The following is a 24,840-nucleotide window of genomic DNA, read 5'->3' as shown; positions in this document are numbered from 1 at the left end:
TCTCTATACTTTTTCAAAGGTGAAATGACTGGAACTGAAAAGAGGGTTCCAACTGAGAAGAATCAGCACAGTGGCATAGCTCTGCTGGTATTACCTATTCACCTCCTCCTGCCTACAGTAGTCCCCCAGCGCCTGAGAAACAGAAAGAGAATTGATGCTCCAAAGTCTGTGCTCTGCATCTCCCACAGTGGCACAGTACTTGGCATAACAATGCCATCCCTGCATACTGCTAGCATTTTGAGAGAGATTTCTAGAAATAGCTACTCTAGTGACTTTAAAAAAAAAAAAAAGCCATTTTCTCTTCACCTTCAGAGCTTTTTCATCTGATTAAAGATGTCATTATTCTTTTATTAAGACATTATGTGAATGTACCAGAAATATAAGTGTAGAATATATTATCACAATGACAACAAAGAAGTTCTTTGCACATGGACTTAAGAAAATCCATCTTTCCACTGACTTTATTATCTTATCTCATGTGCAAAGCACAATAATACTCTTTGCCCTAATTCCAGTAATTTCTGCAGTTGATCATAACCTACTGTAAAACAAACTCTGCTAAATAATGTCCCTCAAAACAATGTGCTAGGGGATCAATGGTTGGAAAATATAGTGCTTCTCACAGGAGTTTTACCTTTCAGGTGAGGCAGAGGATCCAGAATGTTAAAAGCAATAAGGCAGCAAAAACACTGTCAATACAGGGATAATTCTAAAGTTATATTTACAACATTCACTTAAACCAAAAAAAGCCAGGAAAAGAGCAAAAACTGCAGCTTAATTAAATAGACCTTGCAGTTGCCTAAATTAAGGATTAGCAAATGCAGGACTGTATTTTCACTGAATAACCTCCCACTAAATGTGATGTATTTTCTAACTGAATTTATGCAGCATTTTACACTGTGTTTACCTTTCAAAATTTCTATATGAACAAGTACCCAAAGAACTACCATTACAAATTTGTTTTGTAATGCAAGAAAGTCATTCAATTGCCTCTCAAATTCTTATCTACAAAATTGCAAAGGAATAAGGAAACAGGATTTTGAAATTTATATTGATTAACAGCAAACTTGAATTAAGTTTGGACAGAGGGAACAAGAGGACCATCTGTAGGTTGTGTAGTTAGCCAAGCTGTAGGATGCTTTACAGGATGATTTGCAGAAATTATCATAGTTCTGACTCATAAATGGCAAATTATGTGTTTGGGTTGAAGTCATACAACTTTAGCAAAATCAAACATAAGCTTCCAATAGCTCGATGAAAACAGCACCACAATGTAAAGGAAAATATAATTCCAGAACAGTACCAGCAAATGGCTAAAGAAAATACTGCATGCCTTAATAGATAATGATGAACTAGAGATGGTTTGAGTTAAGTAACAGAAAACCCACACTAGAGACCTGTGCTTTTGGGATCTTGTGAAGCCATTTCTAGACTGTACAGAATCCCTCCATTCAAAGATGTAAAAGATAATTTGATATGGAGAACACTTGGAGGTGATTCATGTTGAAAGACAAATTCTGGCAGAAGCTTTGTAGTTTTATGAGCTAACATTAGAATAAAAAAAAAAACCTACCTTCATCTGCTGTAACAATTCCTGTCTAATATTAGCCATGAACTTTCATCCACTTGTGCCTATCTGAAGCCAAATATCTGGGGTTTGGCTAAAGCAAATTTTCTAGAAAGGAATTCACTTCTGACTTGAAAATTGCAAGCTCACTTCCTTACCTCTGAAATACCACTTCCCACACTCCCAAAAAACTGCCAGCAGTTTGTATCTCTGTTGTCAATGCTGGGCCTGGGGAGGGGGCACGGGCTTCATATTCCAGTTACAGCTTTTCTCACACCAGCTCATTGATTGCCAGAGTTCGCCAGCTACTGCACATGCTATTCACTTAACTGCACACTGCACTTTTAGGTCAGTTCTTATAATTAAAAAAACTTTAAATTAGTATTCAAAGAAACACAAAGAAAACTCCACCCTAAAAACCACTGAAAAGCTACCCAAATTCTCATACAATGATTCATTCTTAACTGATAAAAACCCTTTTCCCAAACAAGACAGACCTCTGCTGTTGGATGAAGTTACTGCAAGCTTCACAAAACTTCCTCATTCCCTTGAGCTGGTTATAGGTTATAGCTTGCAGTGCAAAGAAAGGCTCTTGCTTGCACCTTTGCAATGCCAAATAGTGGCTGCAATGCTAGATAGTGGCATTTGCAATGCGAAATGGCATTGCTGTAATGCCAAATAGTGGCATTTGAGATGGCTTGTTGGCAGAGGTAGCCAAGTACAAGATGAGCTGGTCAGTCCCTCCTTCCTAGTGCATTTCTTCCTGAGGGACCCATCTCATGGAAACAAACGTTCAGAATGTCATAAAAAGCTACCCTTCGTGGCACTGCTGCTGCTCCTTAAAATAAAGTGCTATAGAGCTCACAAGCAGAATTAAATGATGCAATTAACAAGACTAAGGAATTTAAAGATTTAAAATGAATGCATATTCCACAAATATCAAAATGCCTGTTTTCAGGTCGGCTTTCCATTGACCTGAACTGAGGTCTATGACACTGGGACTAACATGTCTGCCATCACAGCATCCCAAATTGCATGCCAACCCTGTCAAAGTTAAACTACGGCTGTACTCAGGCTACCCAGGGGGCCAGTCTCCCTGCCAGATCGCTGTGTCGCACCACAGTTACCATGGACTGCAACATTGCTGTGATGGTGTTCCTAATACCAGAGTTGAAAGTGTGCTTTCTTATTTGGTTAAGAAACAACCAGCATCTTCCCTTGAGCCTTCCACTGAAATAACAGACTATGATTTTAAGAAACAGAATTATCCTTCTTCACTGTTCAAAGCAAGAGCAAGGAGGAAACAGGCTAAAATCCACATTGATAACTTCACTTGGGTTGGAAGCAAGCACTAACAAGGCAACATAGATGAACTACATACTCAAAAAAAGTCAGTCTAAAGTCAGATTTCACTCAGACTCTGTGGCAGAAATGAGATAATTATAAGCTGGGGCATGTTTCAGAGGTAGGACCTGGAGCAAGGGATATCTGTCTTTGAATACTTGGTTGGGGTGTGTATACCCAGAGAATTAAAATCTTGCTAGAAAAAAGTAAATAATTACACCTATGATAGTTGCTCTTTACGACAAAACTCTGCGTTACCATCTGCAACAGAGTTACACTACATCCAGTTTATTATGGTGTGACGATACAAGGCGCATCACAGCAGTTCAAAACATAGATATGAAAAAATGAAAAAAATTATCTGGAAGCTTTGGAGCAGCTTAAGTTCAATATTAGAAATACATAACTGCCATGGTTAAGTTTCACCCTGCTTTTTGGATTTGTTTCAACCTTCCAAGACCTGTTCTCTTTTCTTCAAGAGGGTAAGACACTCAAGAGTTACCACTTATTAAAAGGCACAGTATTGCATTAATGCCAGCAGTATAGGCACAATTTTCAATGCCTGAAGTATGACAGTAATATGACTGAGGCAGTTCTATCTGTAGAAAATACAGTGAATGACTGTCTTACATAATGCAGAAATGTGTCTGATGGCCTAAAAACAGCCAGCTGAGAAAGGAGGTCAGGTAAAAACAGGACCACACCTTCCAGCTGCCAAGGTTCCTCACTACAGCAGCATCTCTGCTAGCAGCTGGAAAGATGAGCTCTCAGATGTCCAAACTGAAAACTTACATATCAAAAGCTTTGTGACATCCAAAGCTTAAAGTAAATTTCATTGAGCTTTGCAGTAGCTTCATGAGCTGAATGTTCAGTTCTACCCAGCCCACACTAGGTGTCAGTCCTGCCCCAGTATGTCCGGGTGCAGGCATGTAGGCTTACAGTGAACAGGTATTCCCAAAGCACTGCATTTTCCTTCTAGATTACTAAGGGTCAAGCTTGCATAGTGGTCAGAGAACAAGAATAAAACCAGCTTTCTGTTCTCATGGACAAATATTAACAAACAACATGCTTTGTCTTTAAAATGTGTTCTTGGAGAGCTGGGACGGTCTTGTCACGTCATATCATGTAGTCATGTCCCCACTCCACTCAGGAGATGGGATTGCAGTTTGTTTGCCAGCTTCAGTCTAGCTAGTTCAAAAAAATGTTGCAGTATATCCTAAGTAGTATGGGTTAGGGGCTACACAGAGAGTACATACTCATTAGCTAAAGCTCAATGCTGTCATCACATATCTACTTCTGACACTGAAACTTTCTGTCCCACAGCTGCAGAAGTATCACAACCAGCTGCAGAGCAGCACCTGGTAGGAAATGCACATCATGTTATTTGAAATTATTTCAGTGTGCACTTTACAAGATTCATGTATTCAGATAAAAGACACAAAGTGCACACAGTGTACCTGAGTCATTTCCACCTCACACCCACAAAAAAAAAAAAAAAAAAAAAAACCCAAACCCACAACCCAGTTACTTAAAGTGTTTGTGACTAATATAGACACAGAACAGGAGAGGCAACAATTCCTAAACCACAGGCAGAGGGGCCCAGCAGGCACTTCATTTGGCCCTTTTGCCTATGAATGTTTCCAAGTACCACGTTATGCTAAAAAGGTCATTGACCTGAGTATGTCTGAATTCACGTCATTAGGGTGATACTCAAACCAAAATCTCTGCTTTCCTTAAGCAAAATTCACATCTACCCATCAGAACACTAAGTTCTGGCAAGCCTGTGAAATTTCATGTTGTGCCACAGCAATGCAATGAAAATTATTTAATCCCTTGCATAGAGCTGGCACCATCTTCAGTCACTGGATATTTCTGCTAATTCACACAGACTGTAGCAGAAAAGGGCAGTCAGTCTCCTCAAGACACTCACCTGGGGAAGGAGTTATGCTCATTCCATGTCTTCAAGCTATGAGGATAGTTGATTCTGGTCTCACACACTGGCTTTGTTGTAAGAACTGGAACAGTCACACAGCAAGATCTTTCACTTCTATTTCTCTGATTTAGTCTAGTATTTATACTGCTATATATGAAGCAAAAATGTTTCAGAAAGAAACTCTTAGGTTACTCATTTCAGTCTTGAATAGATCATTTGATCACAATAACTTGCCATACACAATGTGCAGGTAGATTTGGGTGCCCAGATCAGCAGTCACCTGACCCGCCATGAACAGCATACCAAACTCTTTACTTTTTCCTAATTCATAAGGACAATACCGGGAGGGGAAAAAAACTATTCTTGAAGTTTCCTTGTCAAACTTTGGGCCCCAAGGCAAGTCTCCTTTCCTCACAGAGAGGACAACTATCTCTCCCTTAAAAAGCTGCAGCATGCAGTCTTCAGACAGGAGTTTCATCAGAAAAATCTGCTATTCAGGCCCAGAAACAGACCCTATGCCAGATACAGGGTTAAAGGGGAGTTTGGTGTTGATGACAACATAAGCAAGGAGATTTGTGAACAAAACACTATGCAGTCCCATCCCCAATAAGCTAATCTTGCATTATTTCTTATCTTTAAGCTACACAGTCACAAGACAGGTCAAACTCCAGTTTCCATTATATTTTCTGAAAACATTTATCTTGCCCATCTGTGGAAAGCCTAACAGAAAAAAAAAAATCAGTTCTACTAGACAATATTAAATTCCTTTTATTTTTACAGAGAGGTGAAAGACAGTTAACAATACAAGTTTGTGACCCTAAATTCAAGTGATCAACAGTATATCTGGACATTGCATGACGCCTAAGTATAACTCCCAAAGAAATAACAGCTAAAAGAAACAGTGCAGGAAGAGTTCTCCCAATTTTTCCAATACATCTCCAGATACTCTGGCAAAAAATAAATCAAAATCACAAATCTCAGAGGATTTCTCCATTCACTGTGATAAAAAGTCCGATTTCCCTGTCAGCTGCAGATAGAGGTGCAGACTAATCACCCTGCAGATACCACAGGGAAGGCATTCAGCACTTGTATTCTTTGCTGAAGAGGATTTTCAGGTGCTCCCCCATCCTCCAGGATTTTTTTTGTTATTATGAAAGAAACACCCTAATCCAAGTAGATTTCCTGCTCAGAATTGCACAAGCCATTATTTCCAGACAGCTAGAGACTTATTCTGCTTCTCATGCTGTCAGCATCTGCCTCATACAGCACTTATTGTGCCATTAAATGCTTCCCCCAGCTGTCAGCCAGGAATCCAGAGCTGTTTCATCTCATAAAAAGCAGCTCTTCCAACTCTTCACGCAGGGTCCATCCACATTAGTTAAAGAATAAAAAACACCCAGAAGGAACAAGCTAGGCAAAACAGTATTTTAATGATCCACTTATCTCCCAGGACCTCACCTCATTCAAGCTGTACAGCTGAGAATCTGTATTTCTTCTCAAGGAGAAAATTATCTGCTAAAATCAGCCTCACAAGTACATTAGAAGCATTTGGTCTGCACACATGCTTTTCTTGCCGGTCAGTAACATGTAAGTAAGCATATAGTTGGCTTTTTAGCAGTCTAACTGAAATCCAAGACTTTCAGCAAGTGTAAGGAATGCTATGCCAGGCACAAAATATTAAATTTAAGAGGAGGCCCTGTAGAGTGACAAGTTTTCTCCTTGAACATATACAGCAAAGAATAAGTTTCCAGAAGCACCTGTACCCAACATTTATAATTGAGTCATAAGAAAAGCCAGTGGAAAAGAAAGCTCACAAAGTGTTCTCTGATAATCACAGTCATTTAAGCCACCAACCAGATGGTAACAGTTGTTTTGCCACTTGTTGCCTGTAACTATGCTTGCAATGCACTTTTAAATGCCACCAAGATACTTAGTAATACAATGAAAGAGCTGTAATGCCTTGAAGGCAAAGATTGGTAGTAATATTTAGAGAACAGGTACCAGATACAGGCTACTTAAAAAAGCCACAAAACACCAAACCCATCCCCCTCTAAAAAAACAAAACTACACACACACCCCAAAAATAACAAAAACCCCACACAATCATAAAAACCACACTAAACAGCATAAAAGCAACATGGCATTACTGGTTTTTAACCTGCTTCAACCCACTCTGCAATAGCCCGGAGACCTTCAACTCCAGGCACAGCAGGTGGGAGTTAAGAGTCAGTTTAAAATATGCTGTGCTGATGCCCTTACACCACCTTCCCAGAACCACCACAGTCACAGCACCAAACCTGGCAAACTGATGGAGTCATCACTTCAAACCTGCAGCAAGAACTTCCCATAGCTCTAGACATTCCAGAAAGTGAACCCTGGTTTCAAGATAAAGCATTTCATGGGCAAGAGAAGCAATGAGTTGCCATACCAAACCACTCTGTACCTGCAATCAGAGCCCAGTGTACCATTAATTAGCATCTATACTATTAGAAAAGTTAAATATTAAAAGCTCAGGTCCCCCCAGTATGTTCCAGTCTATAGGATTTGGAACTATATGCGTATTACAGGCTTTTCAAAGAAGCTTGGTCAAATTTTCCCCCAAAGCTGATAGAGCAACTTAGGAGAATAGTTTAAAAAAAAAAAAAAAAAAAAAAAAAAAAAAAAAAAAGTAGGACTGGGCAAAACCTGCAAGAATAAGACTAAAGAAGGGTAATTTTGTACTGATCTAATCAGACACAACAGTGACTCATCATGTAAAGAGATAAACAGTTATTCCATGAAGAAGCTGAACTTAAAATCTCTTTTCTCCCAATTCAGACATTCCAGAAAGTTTTTTATTCCTTGACAGTTACATCTGAAAATATTCACAAAGCTACATTTACAAATGAGCTTACTGCAAAACCAAAGAGTTCGAGAAGTCAAAATGAGAATCCAGGTATAACAATGTCAGAGACTCCTGGCTGATCATCTAATGTGCATGAGAACTCTTGCTTACCTGTCAGGAAGGAAGATCAATTTTTCAATTCCTGTTTCAAATACAGAAACCTGGAGGACTCCAGGGACAAGACCTGGATTCAGCCTAGCTTCTTCATCAAAAGGATTGTATAAGCTTTACCCAGACATCAAAGCCTCTGGGGTTTTCAAATTTTGTAACACAAAGCAAACAAAAAAAACCATGTTCTTCATTTGCATGCTAAGTATACATCTGTTCATCTTGAGCATTTTTAAGTTATTCTTCTTTTTACACAGATGCTTCAAGGCTGACAGTATGAACACCAAATACTTCACCTGCTCAAAGTCAATTCTTTATTCAAAGCTGGCTCTGAGAACCAAAAAGGCGGGCAAGTCTGCCAACTACATGCAGCATATTTCAGGAAAATGACTCACTAAGTTCAAAATGTTTTACACATTTAATTAAGCCTTACACTAACTCCAGTTGGCAAGCAGGAGTATGAATCATGGAAGCTAGATCACAGGAGCAAACTCAAACTGCTTACTTCTAGAGCTGAACAATGACTTGCTGAAGCAGAGATCCAGGAGGATACTCCTCACTTCATAGGCCATCATAGCACAGATAGGAAGCAGGGGGAGGCAGGAGGGAACTTCCTTGACTCGAAGCCCAGAGGCTGCACCAGCCAGTCACTGCTGAGGCACTGACATCAAGCTCTCTGCTAATCCTCTCTGTGCTGCCAGATGACCCTGCAACACTGATCTACTACTCTCCCATTCTGTGTCTTCTACAAAGAAAGACATCCTCGATGTTCCATCCTTTGTTGGAAGAAGGCAAAGAGACAGTGGTAATGGTGTTATTAGCACAAGTTTTGTGTCATCATTGTGCACACCACTGCATGTGCTCAGTGGTTACCATGCTGTTACCTATTATACACTGCAGTATCCTGAGCTCCTTTATTGAGATAGACTACTAGTAAAAGAGCTCAAACTTGCACGAAATAGCCCTGATGCTAAAATAAAAATCATTATGCACATATATGTGTTATCCTGTCGCCCACAGGTTGCCTACTCCCACTGCTGACAGCAATGAGCTAAAGTAAATAAGAACACAGAAGAGAGCTCTGAGGTCCCACAAGACCACAGAAAAATGTACAATAGACATTTAGTTTGGAAGGATCCACAGAACATACATTAGATGTGCTATAAATCAGCCTCCATCATGCCTTTTAAAAAAAAGTAGAGCAGTAGCACATGGGAAAAAAACCATACACACCACTAGATGGCTGCAAGGAAACCCAAGTAAAACACAGTCATTGTCCTTTGCACTCTTACAATATGAAATATGTACAGCAGTTTATAATTAAATTCTCACACACCTGCAGTGCTATTAGTGTATGCCTCTCCATCCTCAACATCCTGGCCTGCAGAATGACTAGCTTACCATGTTAGACAAGGGGACAAAAACAATCTTCACACAACAAAATGTCACTGTTACCATTTCAGTCAGCAGAAAGCTGTACAGCTGAGGGCACACATTCTGCAGAACAGAGGTGCAAGAAGATGAGGTCCCCAGTACAGCAGTAGATTAGGTCTTTCACAGGCATGCTTGGATTCGCTTCCATTAAAAAACATCCTGCCAGATGCAGTTACTGCCCTCCCCTAGTCAAAGGGCACTGGTGTTAAACACGTAGCTCAGAGGAGACATACTTGTGGCAGAGGTTGTACTGACTTTCAAGACCAGTCCCACTAATGCACTTGAGGCTTCAGGTGGCAACACCTACCCTGTAGAAGGAAAGATTAATTCTTCAACCATTCCCACACTATTAATCTGAACATTGCTGAACTCCTCACCATGGCTACCAACACTGAGCTATCAGATAGCAAAACTCTTCATGCAACCCTAAATCAAGCCTGATTCAAACCATTAAGTAAGCGGGGAACCTTCTTATACCTTTTCCTTCACCTTTACCTCCACAACAATGTTGAACAAGACATGCATCAAGCCTGGATATCAAGTCATAATTATTTAATATTGTGCTTTACTGCTTATATATTTGTTGGATACTGGAATCAGATGTTTGTAGGATTTGATCACTTATCTTGTCTGTATACAGAAGTAAACAAACTACAGACTGCAAACTGACAAATACCATTCAGATCTCTGAGCTACATGGCTCTTCCTTTCACTCAACAAGACTGTCGCCCACAGAAACATATTAATATCTGCAGTAAGTTTGCTTCTCATACACTATTTCCAGAGGAAATCTCTCTGTGAAACCAGATGCATACTTTGGAGCTTCAGGGCTACCTTCCTCTCCCTGAAGTGTGATAAAACTTTATGCCAGGCTAGGAAAAACCAACAGCAGGAAATTCAAGAGAATAAACCAATCAGATATAGAAATAAATGCAGACACACACCACAAAACTCCTACCTTGACAGATCTTCTGACTATTCTTTGGGTCAGGTGTGCCCTATGCATCAAATCTACAGCCTAACAAATTTCAAATAAATGAGTTTGAAGTGAGAATGAAGGATTCTTCAGTTTTCTCCTAAAAGTTAACAGCATTATACATACCTGGCTTAGGCATTCAGGTTTGTCACTTCAAGTATTTGGCTACTAACAGGACAAGAGACCACTTTAGGCATCTGTGGAGAACTTAGTTATTTGAGAAGGAGCTCCTAAGAACACCTGTGTGTATCAAGCTACCTAGCACACAGCCCTGCTGGGATAGGGCCCAGCCCTTTCTTGGCAGCCACAGAGCCAAGGGACCAAGGCTCCTTCTGACAAGCAGGACAGCCCAAAAGATGCTGCCCTAGGAAAACTTCCTCTGGAAAAAACCCATCATCTCCACCTCTGTAAACAGCTTCTCTGCAGTGCTGCTGCAGAACAGGCTCCAAGCAGACCTCACCTCAGAGCCCTGTTTTGTCAGGTGCAGTCAGGAATACTGCAGTTAGGAAACTAGGATTCAATAAGCATTCCCTTGCTTTAGTTTTTATTTTAGGAAGAGAAGTCAGCCCTCCTTCTACTGCTACATTGCCCTTTCTAAGGAGCTTCCCAAATTGAGTTGAAAGAAATGAAGAGACCAAGCATTTCAACGACTTTAACTGAAATCATAAATAAATAACACCTCTCTCACCATGCTCTCCCTATTCAGCTGTGCAGAGTGCTCAGAGTAGCCTTCAAGACCACTGCTGCAGCATTTCAAGCAGGATTTCAGAAACAATTTTCAGATGACAGACACTCAGAGGTGGCTCTTTGACATAACCAAAACATTACTTATGCAGTTTAATTCTGTTGTAACAGCTTCCTTTATAGGAAGGGTGACTCACAATCCTTTGCTTTATTTCTTTTTTAAGAAAGCTAAACACATTAAAAGCTGCTGTAATATATACTGTGCAAAAAGTCTCTCAAGACTGTTCATCATAATAGAAGACTTTTTATAGGAAAATGCAGGAGGTTATACCAACTAAACATGCATGATTAATAGCACAAACCAGGAAGCAATCCACTCAAATAACAGGTCTCATGTACAAGAGTATATCTGCTTTAACAGTACCATACTGCTCACTGTTCTGTTTGCAATGTTTGCTTCCATAAGAGGTATTGTTAAATATTTATATTACATTTTCACCTGAATTAAATTGAGAAATGAACTGAAAAGAAAATAGCAATCAAGAAATCCATATCCACTTTTGATGAGACAAGTCTGAGCAGGGGCAGAATTTGTCATTTACAAAACTCCTCACATCCAAAACTGAAATTTTTGGAAGACTTCAGGTTTCTACCTTGTGTAATTACAAAGAGGTCATTTGATCACGATACCTACACTTCAAGAAACTTAGATGTACCAGGAATTCTACATAGATGCTGGATCAAAGTTTTGAACAGCTGGGAACTTGCAGTTAACTTCAGAGACACAGTATTGTAAAAACACCCACCTGCAACCCTAGACATCCGGTCTTTATATTCAGCCCCACACTTTCCTGAAGCAGCCCTCTTCCACAGAGGTGATACACAATGTGACTTTTGTGGCCACCTCTCAGAAATAACTGGCTGAATAAGACAAAGCATCTGGTAGTTTTAAGCATCCAAGTGCTTGAGAAGAGGTAATTTGCCTTCCTTCTTGACTTCCAAAACTTATGCAGTGTTGGTTTTGTTGCTGCTCTGATTACTTCACATGCCACTTCTAAATGTCAATATAATCTTTGTGAAACCCTGAGTACAATAAGCATGCCTGAGTACTGATCACACATTTTATAAACACTAAACTTGTGCAAGTGTAATTAATTTGTCATTCAAAATTAAGCCAGACTAATTTATTACCAAAAGCTCCCTTTCTAGTCAGCAGGGAAAAGTAGTCAAGTCTTGAAAAAAATAAACTACAGCATGAAGCACATAACTACCTAGAAACAGAAGCTAAATACCTCCGATAACAACATAATTCTCTGTATCTAACCATGCCCATTTGATTTTTTTTTTCAATTTAGAGCTACCTTCTGATTTTTCCTATCAAATCTTTGGAAGAAAGCATTCAGAGGAAGACTTTCTTCCAAAATAACAGTGCCCATCTTGCTTCTTTGTCACATTACTTTTCCTTATGGTGAAAGTTATTTATTAACCTTGGAAGTAGCAGGAAAGAAGAGTAGAAGATTCAAAGAAATAAGTCTTATTTCAATACAAAACACTATGTTCTAAGGAAAGAACAAACCACAGAGTGAGCAAGAAAATTAGAGCAATCTAGTAGGGGAAAAAAAGGCAAAACAATTGTAAAATGAATTACAAATTCATTGAAATAAAGAAAAATTTATTTTTTTCACCCTAAAGTTGTAACCATCTGCATGTAAATTGTAGTTTGTTTCTATTTTAAATAACACATCTCTCTAGGAGGCACCATACTCATCAGAGAAACAATTTATCCTTGACTCTAGGGACTGCCAAGTGACTCATCTCTCCTGATGACACAATTCACTCACAGCCAGCATGCTCTTGGGGACCAACAGCCATTACGGTATAAGATTATTTTATGAGGGAATAGTTTTCCCCAGATGAACTTTCATTTGTCTTAAGTAATAACCCTTGTTCAAAATCAAGCAGCCTAATTCCATGAAGCATTTTACATCTTGCAAATACTGTCAGAACCTCTTTTCCCTATTCAGCATGACATTTACTCAGTTGTGACCACTGCACTCCAGTCTGCAACATTTATGTTAAAAGTTTCCAAATACAGTATATTTTCTGTGCATCCATGTGCCTGCCTAATTGATTAAATCAGAATTGGCCATTTTCGTGACCACTTAGCAAAAAATATTTGCTTGCTTAGCTGTTTGTTCCATTGCTAAACACTGTAAGCTTAAAAATCCAACACATGACAAAACACACCAACAAAACCCACACCCCCCCCCCGCATTGTCCCTGAACTCTGCAGGTTGCACCACCCCAATGCATCAGCACTTCCTGGAGTATCAGGAACAGAGAAGAAATCACCATCACATCAAGGTCCTGATTCAATAAAGGTTCAAGATGATCAAGGCAAACACATGTAGAAGTTACACTTCAATAGGAGGGAGCATCACCTGTTTTCTCAAAGGTAGCTCTGCTGCCAACTATAATTGTCAGTGACTTTCTCTACCAGCTAAAAACCCATCCTTTAGGGTCTCAGTAGATACAGAGACAGTTCATTTTTGCTTCTGAAAGACTAAGGTTTGTGAGAAACAGAATCCGTCACCCTTTAGCCACAGAGAAAATAGTTTCAATGAAGGTTGCCATTCACCACAGACAGCAGCATTTAGCAAAGGCTGCAGAGAGCCAGAGGGATTGAAAACTCCTGAAAAGGGTTTTGAAGAAGTTCTTTTAAAGTGCTGTTATCTTCTCTCTAACGCATCAGAGCCACAACAGCACACTGCCTGAAAGCAGTAATTCAAAACAGTAACACTGATGGGGCAATAACAGCTAGAACCAAAAAGTGTAATATGAATGGGATATTATATATAAATATGTTGCTAAACTTATGTTTAAGTTCAAATGTCACAAGTCTTTCAGATAATGTGATAAGTTTTTCTACACCCTGGTTACTGACGAAACTGGAAGTTTTCTGTGTCTCTAATTGCTTTATGAAACATACAAGGGGACAGAGAAAGAAAAAAGTGGAAAAATAATAGGCTTTCCTTTTATATTGATATCTCCCCTAGGTCTGCCTTAATTCAGTTGAGACAGTGACAACAAGAAACCAATTTACAAGGAATCAGAAGTAACAAAACTCTATTTCAATAAGAGTAGCACAGCTGTTGCGCTGTCAGCTTCCCTTTCATTGCTGGGATTCTGAACACAGGCTCTGGGGTGCAAGAGAAGGAGGAGACATTTCATTTATTCCATGACCCCAGCTGTCCCCTCTCACATTTTAGCCACACAAAGTCAATGATAAAACCTTTAATATTTATCAAGGACACACGTTAATATACACTATTTTTCATGGAGTTAAATAGAAACCAATATTCTGTTGGTTGCCTGATCAACTTCATTCCAAAACAAATTGCAGTTATTTACTCTTTTTAAAAGTATTAGATGATAGGCACTGTAGATTAATACATTTTGGGAATTAAAACAGTTTCTAAAAATCAATTTACAAGTTATTATCTACCAAATCCTTCGTAAGAGCTAAATACTAGGGATTACTTTTTTTAAATGAAAAAATTTAAGCAAAACAGCTTACACTGCCTACACCACATGCTCAAAGAGCATAGAAAGGAGAAGTAATTTCTTTCTTAAATACATTACCAGTGCCATTTTGTAAGAATCAATGCAAGGTCATAATTTTCCAGTAAGGGCCTGTATTTGAGTTCACTGAGCATCTAATTGTATAGAGAGAAAAAAGTCATCCCAGATAGATGCCTACAAATATTTCTTTTAGAAAGGTGTGTAGCATGATATCTAAACTTACAATTACATACTGTGATTATAAAGCATTATTTGATACAAAAAAAAAACACCATTACTTCAAACCTTTTTCTTAAACAAGGTTCCTTAATTCTGAGTGTTTGGATGTTGTTGGGTTTGGTTGCTTGGTTTTTTGGAGGAAGCAAAAAGCCCAGTATGTTCAGTAAACATGTTGCTGTCATCTAGCAACCCATACCAGGCTTCCCTCCTCAAAAGTTTTTTACATCATATTACAAAATTGTATTTCTCTACACTTTGTGCCATACCACTCATTTGACAATAAGCTTCCTATTTATTTTTCCCTGAAATGAAAAGCTCCTCTTGCAGGCCAAGTTTTTTAATAAGGTACAGACTTCTTATGAGTGTATGTATAAACATATATACCAAAAAATGTCTCGTGTTCTGTGATCATTCCTGACAACTAAAATGCAGCCCATAAAGCAGCAGAAAAATAAAGTCATTCTGTTTGAAAGACCTCAATACACATGCTAATCTGTGACCTACAAGCTCAACCACAGAGATGCAGATTTTTTCCTTTGCAGTGCAGTCATTTATAATTACTATTAAAAATCATCACCAACATACATCTAGTTTTATAATGGATTGAACACTGCATACCAGGTGTAATGAGACCTTTAATTAATAGAGGTGGGAGACAAGTGTAAGTTCACCAGATACTACTGGAAAAAAAAAAGAAAAAACAACCACCAGCTCTCCAACTCTGCAAGAAAAGCAACTCTTTTACTGGCAAACCAGAATGTTCTGACCTCCTTTAAGTTCACTGCTGTTTTTTTCATGAGACAAATAGATACACCAGCAACTCTAGTGCTGGTGTGCACTGTTAAGCTGTTTTGACAAAATCCTAGTGAAAATGACAACAAACAGCCTAGAAGCGCTCCCTATCGTCTCTGTAGCTGAATGTGATTCCAGTCCCTTTGAAACAGAGGCTGCTGCTGGTGGCTCAACATTACGCTGGCACAGATGTGCCTCAGCACTGTGGCAGGTACCTTCTGCAGACAACCTGTCCAGGAAGAAGCAGAGGCCTTCTTCAGACAACAGGAAGAAGCCTCATATGCACAGATCCTAAACCTCAAAGAATCCCACTTCATCGACCCTCGTATCTTCTGAAAATCAAAAGCAATCCAAGAGATTGCTGCATTGACAAATTCTTGATACAGGTCATTAACAAGCCAATAAGGGAAGTGGTTCTGCTGGACCTGATCTCAACAAACAAGAAAGAACTGGTCAAGACTGAAGTTCCAGAGCGGTTTTCCTTGCAGTTATCATGAAAAGAAACTCAAGATCCCAAGACAAAAGGGCAAAGCAAAACTCAAGGTTACAATTGCAGACTTCATCAGAACAGTTTTTGTTCCCTTCAGGCACCTGCTTGGATGCCTCCCATGGCAGAAAGAGGGGTACAAGACAGCTGGATAATTTTCAAGGATCACCTTTCCACCTAGCTCAGGATTTGGCCACCTTGACCAACAAAAATAAAAAAAAAAGAAAAAAAAAATTACACAAAGGGAGCCAAAGGCCTGCATGAATGAAAAAGGGGCATCTGAAAAACCTCAGACATGCAAGAGAAGTAAATCTAAATGAAGGAAACAGGTGTCCAGGAGCAGCATGAAGACTATTAGGCATGTAGTTGTGGTGTCAGGAAAGCCAAAGCCCATGTGCAATTCCATCTGGTGCCAGAGGTAGAGAGTAACAAGGACTGCTGTAGTTCCAGCAGCAACAAAAGGAATACCTTTGGTCCAGCTACTCAGCAGGGAAGGAGATATGGTGACAAAAGATACAAGAAGGCCAAGGTACCCAGTACTTTCTTTGCCATGGTCTTTACTGGTAATTCTGAGCCTTTAGGACTCCAAAGCCCCTCAAAAAAGGTGGGAAAGAAGGATTTGATGTTAGTGAAGGAGGGTCAGGCTAGGGGGCATTTAAACAAACACAACATGCCCTGCAAAAAGAATGTGGGATTCGATGAGATACATCCATTAATGTTGAGGGAGCTGACCAATATAATTGTGTGGCCACTCTCAGTACTCTGAAGACACATGGAAATTAGAAAAGCTCCTGAGAGGTGTGAGAAAGGATGTAGTTCCTCTCTTCAAGAGGGAAGATCCAGCAAATTGCAAGCCAGTCAGCTTCACCTCAGTACCTGAAAGAGTGATGAATCAAATTGCTCTAGAAAGAATTCACAAGCATATGAATGGCAAGAAAATTATTTGCTATAGTCACCATAGATTTGTGAAGAGGAAAATTGTGCTTAAACACCCTGACAGCCTTCACCATTTTGAAGAATGAAGGTGCAGGCTTCAAGTAAGACTTTTGACACTGTCTCCTACATCATCTCAAACAGTAGAAGGACTGATTGAATCAGATAAGCGAACAGTGAGATGGATGAAAAACTGAACTTCAATACCCACAGGGTTGTGATCAGCACAAAGTTCTGTTGGAGTCAGTCACTGACGTACCCCAGGGATCAACACTGGGCCCTGGATTATTTAACATCTTCATAAATTATTTGCATGACTGGGCAGAGTACACACAAGTTTGCAGATGTTACAAAATGCAGTAACAGCTAGTAACACCAGAGAGTTGAGTGGTGTTCAGAGGGACTTCTGCTGACTGAAGAAACTGGCCAACAGTATTACCCTGAAGTTTGGCAAAGGAATATGAAAGCTTCTGTATCTCAAGAAAAATAACCCTATGCTACAGGCTAGGGGCTACACAGCCAGAATTCATCTTTGCAGAGAAGGACCTGGGCATCCTGGTGGAGAAGCTCAATTGAGCCAGCTGGCAAAGAAAGTTGACAGCATTCTGAGCTGTATTAGAGAAGGTGTTGCCAGCAGGTCTAGTGCAATGATCCCTCTCTTCCATTCAGCACTGCTAAGACATCTGAGTGATGCCCTGTTCTGGGTTTACGCTGTTCAAAAAAAAAAAAAAAAACAAAAAAAACCATGAATATACTGGAACAAGTGAAGGTGAATCACCAAAAAAATAAACAATGGAAGAGCAGTTCTGACCTACAGAAAAGATTCTGAGAAAGCTGGAATTGTAGCCCCTGAAGAAGACAACTCAGGAGACAAGGAAAGACTGGAGAATGTGTCTTATTCACATATATAAATACCCAAAGAGAGAAAATAAAAACGACAGAACAAGACTCTTTGCAATGGTATCTCCAGTGAAGTGACAGGAGGCAGTGAGCACAAACCAAAACACAGAAAACTTTAGATATTAATATTTTCTTTTCCTCTTAAGGTGATCAAATGCTAGAACTGGGTCCCAGTGAGCTTGTAGAGAACACTCAAGGCACAAGTGGATGCAGAACCAAGCACTTTTGCACCACTGACACTGCTTCCAGCAAGGCAGGGAAGGTTGGGTTAGATGACCTCCAGAGGCACCTTCCAACATCTCTTTTTCTATGTTTTTCATAGAAAACATCAGTTTTTTATGTTGCCCTGAACATTCACTGCCTTGATGACAGCAGCACTAGAGCAACAAATATGATATTTCCACTGATGTGCAGGTTTCATGTTTTCCTCATTGTGATCATTTAATGCAGTTTTCCTTCAGTTCCTAACAAGTATCACACAGGCTGTTACTGCCATTAGTCATAGAAACTATATCTATCAGTGACGATCCAATAAATTCATATCCTTGCTATAGACAGTGGCAGAGCCTGCAACATGTAGCTTCATGTTCCGCTTTTATTACTCACATTTTCACCAGTGCACACACTATAAGCAGAAGTCACATGTCTTTGAAAACTACACAGGAGTTAAAAATAAGCCTAGGTACTGCCATTTTCAGTTTTGCTGGGCAATTCTGTTTGTGTATCAGCATTTCCATTGCATATCTGCTCTACCTTCCCCAAGAGCCCCATGCAACATTTAAACTAGAGGATACAAATTCTCTTGAAAGGGTAAAACAGCTCAAATAAGTGTTACAAGATAGCTTCTTAATGTTGTAATTTCAAAGGACTGCGAGCTGTTTTGTACATATAAATATTATTTTAGAAAAACGTGACAAAGAATTTTGGTGCCAGCTGCACCTTCAAGGAAGTTTAGATAGAATGCCAACACTTTGACCTAGACTAGACCACAGGACACATCACCCTTAAGTATGCTGGGGCCTCTAACAAATGCAAATGGTCAGACTTACCCTTCTCTATCAAGAAAAGGCCATTTTGTCAAAAAGAACCTCTTAAGGAAAAACTGCATCCCACAAGATGGGAGGAGTATAAAATGCTGCAGGAGTATAAAATCCTCTTAAGGAAATTTCCATCCACTAATCTGCTTTTGTGACAGGACAAACAGGGTCTGTGGGGTGTTCCCCATCCTAGGAAAGAGCCCTGATAGCAACCCTCGGTAATCTGGGAGACAATTCTAGAGCAGAGCTGACACAATGCTCTAAGGCCAAGATGTGTCTCAGGAACACTTGCTCTATCCAACAACCCCATGAATTTATGCCCCCAAGGCATTTAAAGAAGTTATCCATCAACAGGAAAATCAGATCTCAAAAAACAATGAGAAGTGCAGTTTTTACAATGCATTTTACCACCATCTCATTTGTCCACACTACACACAGCATGGGATAAACATCAGGAGGCCAACATAGCCTAAGGCAGGAAATTTACAAAAACATCCTTTAAGCAGGCATGAACAACTGCATTACATGATTTAAATTCACTCCTTAAGTCACTCTTCGATGTCTCTCAACAAAAAAAAAATTCTTTGGGGTTGGGCACAGTACAGCTATCAGTCACCTGAGGAGTAGACTGTCTTTCTTACAATACCACTACAGCAGGACACAAGTTCCATGAAAATGGAAGAGGCTTACAGACTGAGCCAGCAAAGGGCTGAAATAGCATGGCAGCAGCAGAGAAAGGGAGAAAAGAAATCAGAAAGAAACACCATGACAGATATTAAATTGCACACTGCAATGTTTACATCAGAAAATGAGAACACAGGATTAAGGTTTCTATACAAGCAGTTATTACATGCCTTTTCTGCCAAATTTCAAACTTAAAAAAGAAGCATCCCTAATGGAAATTAACTAGGTTTAAATTAATTTGGGAAATGAAGGCTGTATTAACAAAAGAGTCCTCCTAAAATCCACAAATCAGAAATTTTATCTTCAGCCATAGCCTCAAAGAAAGTGATGAACCAAGCAATCTGCACTTAATTTCTTCCCCAAGCTTTTTAAAGAGTAATTTACTGCTCTTTTTAAGAAATGGTACTGGAAGGGGAAAAAAATCCATTTGGAAGTTGCACTCATTTCAGAGATCAAAGCTAAGATTTCTTCCTCCTTCCTATCATTAGGGGGTTAAACTATGCCTTTAACATAGTAAAAATTGCCAAAACCACATCCTTGCACATAAACCCAGACATCAAAGGTAAGTTTTGTATTTCAAGGAGTAAGAGATACCAGGAAGTTGATCTTCAAAAGCTGGCTACTTAGACATACATCTCTGCAGCCTCCCTTCAGTCCTCAAGGGATTCAGTCTGCTTTGCTTTTGGACATCAGCAAATGGCTGATGATCTATCAAGCATCCCTTGGGTCACTCTACACAAACCAGCAGCACTGACCACTGACACATGGGACCAGTCACAAGCTTTGCCCTCAGCTCATCATAATAGTGAATGATGATTTGACCTTGCCCGCTCTGTATCTTCATATTACTTATTTGGCATTTAAACACTCTGAGGCAAGACTTACCTTTTCCTGTAGGGTTGGGATTTGTCTTAATTAGCACGATAGTACAGTGCCACAATAATATAAACAACAGATTAACTTGAAGCAAAGGGTTAGCTCAGTCTTATTGTGGTGAAGAGCCAGCCAAGGGAACAAGCAGTAATTACTTCAATTTAAGAGTGCATGACTTAACTCATGCACAATTTACAACACACAAACCTTAGTAACATGACAGCTATTCTTTTTAAGGTCATTACAAAATGGTCTCTGCAGGAAAACTGTATACCTCAAGTTGTGTGCTTTTTATTGGAAAAAATGCACAGCCAGTATCTGTAAAATAAACTTCCCTAACCTCCAGTTGAATGCATCTTTTTATTCCTCACTTGACCTTGCAATAAGAGACCAAAAATGGGTTGGCTTTGTACCTTGACAGCTACAAGCATGTGGAGAATAGGTACCAGAGACATTTTTTTCATGAAGACAGAAGGTGATATTATTATAATTTGTTAACATTTGTGTGATTCATGAATCAGCTGATTTACCTCTTTTATGGGTTCTTCATCCAGGGCAGCATCTTCCACTACAGTCTAGTAAACAGAGGAGAAAAGAGAAGAAAAATCCTGTAAATATACACTATCAAGAAAGCCAAGATCTAGTAAATTTAGTTTGAGGCAGTTAAGTTGCTTTCAATTTATCCTACTATAGTAGGCTGGTTCAATTCTTCACACTTTGCATAGGTAAATTAACCTTTGAATCCATAGGGACCTGCTTTCTCCAAGATCTATAAAATGTTAAGAGAAGAAAGCACAATTAAAGAACTATTAAAATTGGTGATGAATAGTTGAAGCCAAAATTGTCATAGACTCGATAAAGAACAAAAAAAAAAAAACCCTAGAGAAATGGAACATAATTTCTTACTGGGAAGAGAGACTATGTGTGTTTATACAGGAGCAAATTTTCTAAACACTCAGCTTCCATCTAAATGCTGTGCTTACTTAAAATCATTAAGTGATGAACCCTTTGGAAAATAGGTAGAAAGGTTACATAGAACTTGATCACACAACGCTTTCTCAGGAAAAATATTTCCGAGGCTGTAATTTACTATCCTATCCATCCAGCTTGAGTGGGATCAATAGCTTTGCCTACTTTCAAAGAAATTCTAGAACAGCAAATATCCCAATTTTCTTGCTTACTTGTCAAACACAATTAATGACCTCCTGAGTCAACAGGTGAAAGCAGCAGTATTTCACTCTAATCTTCCTTTACACAAACATAATATAGAACATGCCCTTGATGCACTCTTCCTTATCAAGTGATTGATTTACTATAAAAGCTGTCTTTAATATCTGCAAGTCATTCACCTGAGTCATGCACAGGCTCTCATAAATGTCTATGCTTTAAAAGGGTTTTTGGCATTAAGGAAGGGAAGGAAAAAGCGGTCCATATGCATCAAAGAATTAAACTGTCTCCCTCCTTGTCTGCTAACTGTGAAAAGCTTCCATGAAAAATAACAACTTGCAGACAATCATGAAAACATTTTATCCCACACAGATTCAGAGACCATGACAGTTCTCTTGAATCAGTACAACCACTAGTGTTTGAGCTGCATTCAGCTCATTAAAGAATAAATGTTTCTGCTGTTTGAAAATGTCTTCATGGACAAGAGCCCATAAGAGATGAAATTAATTTCTATGTGCTTTTACTAGATTTGAGCAAACAGTACTTCAGCAATTCTATCTACAGCACGATCTAAAAAGGTCTAAATTTATAGCATATCTTTATCGTGTTTAGAGACCGCAATAAATAGAGCCAATAAATGGTGTTTTATATGTTGTTCCTATCTAAACTGCAGGAGTTTATACCTGCAATTCTTTAATCCTCAACTTTTTGTAAGTGAAATCTCAGGAAGTGATGGAACAGTGTAGCTCAGCTATGTTGTTCTTTCAAGCAGGAAAGGGGAAAAAAAGCACCACCAAAATCTACAAGCCCACACATCTGATTAACTATCATTGCAATGGGTCAATTATCCTTGGTAAGGATATCCACACAGTTTTGTCTGAAAGAAAGGTCCAAGTAGTTCTCTACCAGGGAAAGATATAACAAAAAGATGTTGCCTTAGGCAATGTACATTGGGCTTTAGTGCAGGATTTACCCTGTGATCTAAGGGAGTTTTCCCCAGAAATTGACAACAGAAAAAGCAATGACTGAAGTGCTTTCTGTCTGAGCCGGAAAGAAAAGAACATTGGGCACACAAAAAACGAACTGATTTTGGAAAGGAGGAAGAAAAAATAAAAACAGGTATGCATATGCACTTTGAATACCAGTCAACAGAAAGGTAGACTTGGGAGGGGAATACCATTTCTATGATGACCAGCAGAAAACTGTTCACCATAAATATAGCTATACAAGTCTTCTCATTGTCAAAGTGATTTAACAAGCTGTCAGTTGACTTCTAAAGCAAAAACAGGAATGATACACAGCTTCCCAGCTATAACCTATTTATTAACCCTCAGATTCCTTGCATCCCACAAAGTGGAACAAGTGACAGTATTCAGAAGTGAATTACATGATTAAAACCTTTGCAAGTGCCCCACAGCTTGTTAACCTAGGGACTCCAGAATGATCTGTGCTGGTAAAATTATTATTCTGCTGTATTATTTACATGCACAAACTAACACCTAGCATGAAACCTTTCCTGCAGTTCAGCAGCTCCTTTTGAATCAAGTGTTTTGTGTTCTCCATAACCTGTCTGGCTCAGTTACACTCCCATCTTTCCCTCTCACCAAAACCCTTCTACAGTATTTCAATCAAACAAGGGGATGAGCAGTTAAAAAACAGACACCAACATCCCTCACCTCACAGGTTCCATTCATCTATTTCTACCACCTGTCTGTTACAGATATGCATCCTGTGCTACAAACAATTGACCTGAAATACTCTGGGGTTTTTGCACTGCTTAACAGCCCCAGAAATACTCAGGAACCTACCTTGTCCCGTTACAGTACAAAAACCATAAAATCATAGAATAACCCAAGCTGGAAGGTACCCACAAGGATTATAGAGCTCAGCTCCTGCACAGGACAACCCCAAGAATCACACCATGTGAGAGAGCACTGTCCAAACACTTCTTGAATTTGAATGATGCCTTTCTTGACACAAGATAACCCCAGATCGCCGGCAATGAAAACACTGCAAGACAAATTGTGAGCACACGTAACACAGCAGCCAGGTAATTATCACAGCATCAGGTTTCCAGTATGATACGGAAAGCAGTCTTAGGCTAAGAGGTAATGGGCAAATGGGTAATCAGAACCCAAGTGAGGTCCATGGACCTATTCGAGCCTCAAATTACAGCTCACATACTTCATGCTTAAATGTGAGCCCGAGTACGACTCAGGCCACTTTGTGGGTTTCCAATCTGTTGGAAAACTCCTTCCTTTCCAGCTACCCCAGTCCCCCGGGGTACGGTTCCGACCCGAGCCCGGCGCCGGGCGGGCAGGACAGGACGGAACATCCCGCACCGCCCGGGCTCCGCGGCTGCCGCTCCAAACCACTCGCTCCGCCTGTGAGGCAACAGGTTCCCGAGCCTCGCCTGGCTCCCCGCCCTCAGCAGCGAGCAGAGCGGGCGAGGGATGCTCATCACACCCCATATTTCGTGAGGTTTGGGCACCGAGGTGCTTCCCCCGGCGGGAAAGGGGGACCGGCAGCACCGCCGCTGCCGCACGCCCCCGCTGCCGCTCACCTCCGTCTCCATGGGCTCCACCTCTATCCCTTTCCATAGCTCCAGCAAGTGGGCGATCGGCATGCTGGGCGATTCCCGCCTGAGGACGGGATCAAGCACAAGGAGCGCGCGTCGGCCGCCGGCGAGAGCGGAGAAGGGAAGGTGTCGGGGAGGCCGGGACACGGCGCCGAAGGGGACCGGGACCCTCCACCCACCGGCTCGGCAAAATGGCTCCGCGCTGCCCCCAGGGGAGCCGCAGGCGGGGCGCGGGCGCTCCGCAGCCGCGGGAGGCAGGACAAGGCAGCGGCCGCCGCTCCGCAGCCGCCGACGGACCCTCGCCGCCCCGTCCCGTCCCTCTCGGCCGCCGCGACTGCCTTGGCTCGCTTTTAAGCTGGGGGAAAGTTGCTGCGGAGGACGCTGCGGCGGCGGCGGGCGCTGCCATGGCAACGGCAGCGCGGCCCCCCCGCCGGCCCGGCCCGGCCCCGCCCGCAGCGCCCGAGGAACCGGCGGGGCCGGCGAGAGAGCGGCGCCGCGGCCGAATTGGGGCTGGAGAGGCGGCGGGAAAATGAGTTTATAACCACTGCGTGGAATGTTGGAATCGTGAACGAGCGTGCAGCTAACAGAAGGATATACAAGGTTTACAAAGCCCAGTATTAGTCCAGTCCTAAAAAGAACTGACTATCACTTCTTTTAC

General features: G+C 40.6%; 1 protein-coding gene across 3 annotated transcripts in view; it reads right to left on the bottom strand.

The window, feature by feature from the left end:
- The window catches only part of RPS6KA2 (ribosomal protein S6 kinase A2), a 275,385-nt gene extending 250,833 nt beyond the window's left edge, over positions 1-24,552 (bottom strand). The window contains exons 1-3 of one of the 3 annotated variants that reach the window (XM_068185218.1): positions 24,362-24,552; positions 24,168-24,246; positions 20,968-21,012 (exon numbers count right to left, since the gene is read on the bottom strand). In XM_068185218.1, coding sequence (XP_068041319.1) covers positions 20,968-21,012; positions 24,168-24,230 — 108 coding nt within the window. In that variant the 5' untranslated portion in view covers positions 24,231-24,246; positions 24,362-24,552. Of the gene's footprint in view, positions 1-20,967; positions 21,013-24,167 lie in introns of those variants that run through there. The other 2 variants (XM_068185217.1, XM_068185221.1) reach the window with 2 other exon arrangements.
- Between the last annotated feature and the right edge of the window lie 288 nt (positions 24,553-24,840).

The sequence above is a fragment of the Anomalospiza imberbis genome, chromosome 3 (assembly GCF_031753505.1).
Source record: "Anomalospiza imberbis isolate Cuckoo-Finch-1a 21T00152 chromosome 3, ASM3175350v1, whole genome shotgun sequence".
In the NCBI taxonomy this organism is placed as follows: Eukaryota; Metazoa; Chordata; class Aves; order Passeriformes; family Viduidae; genus Anomalospiza; species Anomalospiza imberbis.
Note: the sequence above shows the minus strand (reverse complement) of the source record. Positions and strands in the feature narration are given on the sequence as shown.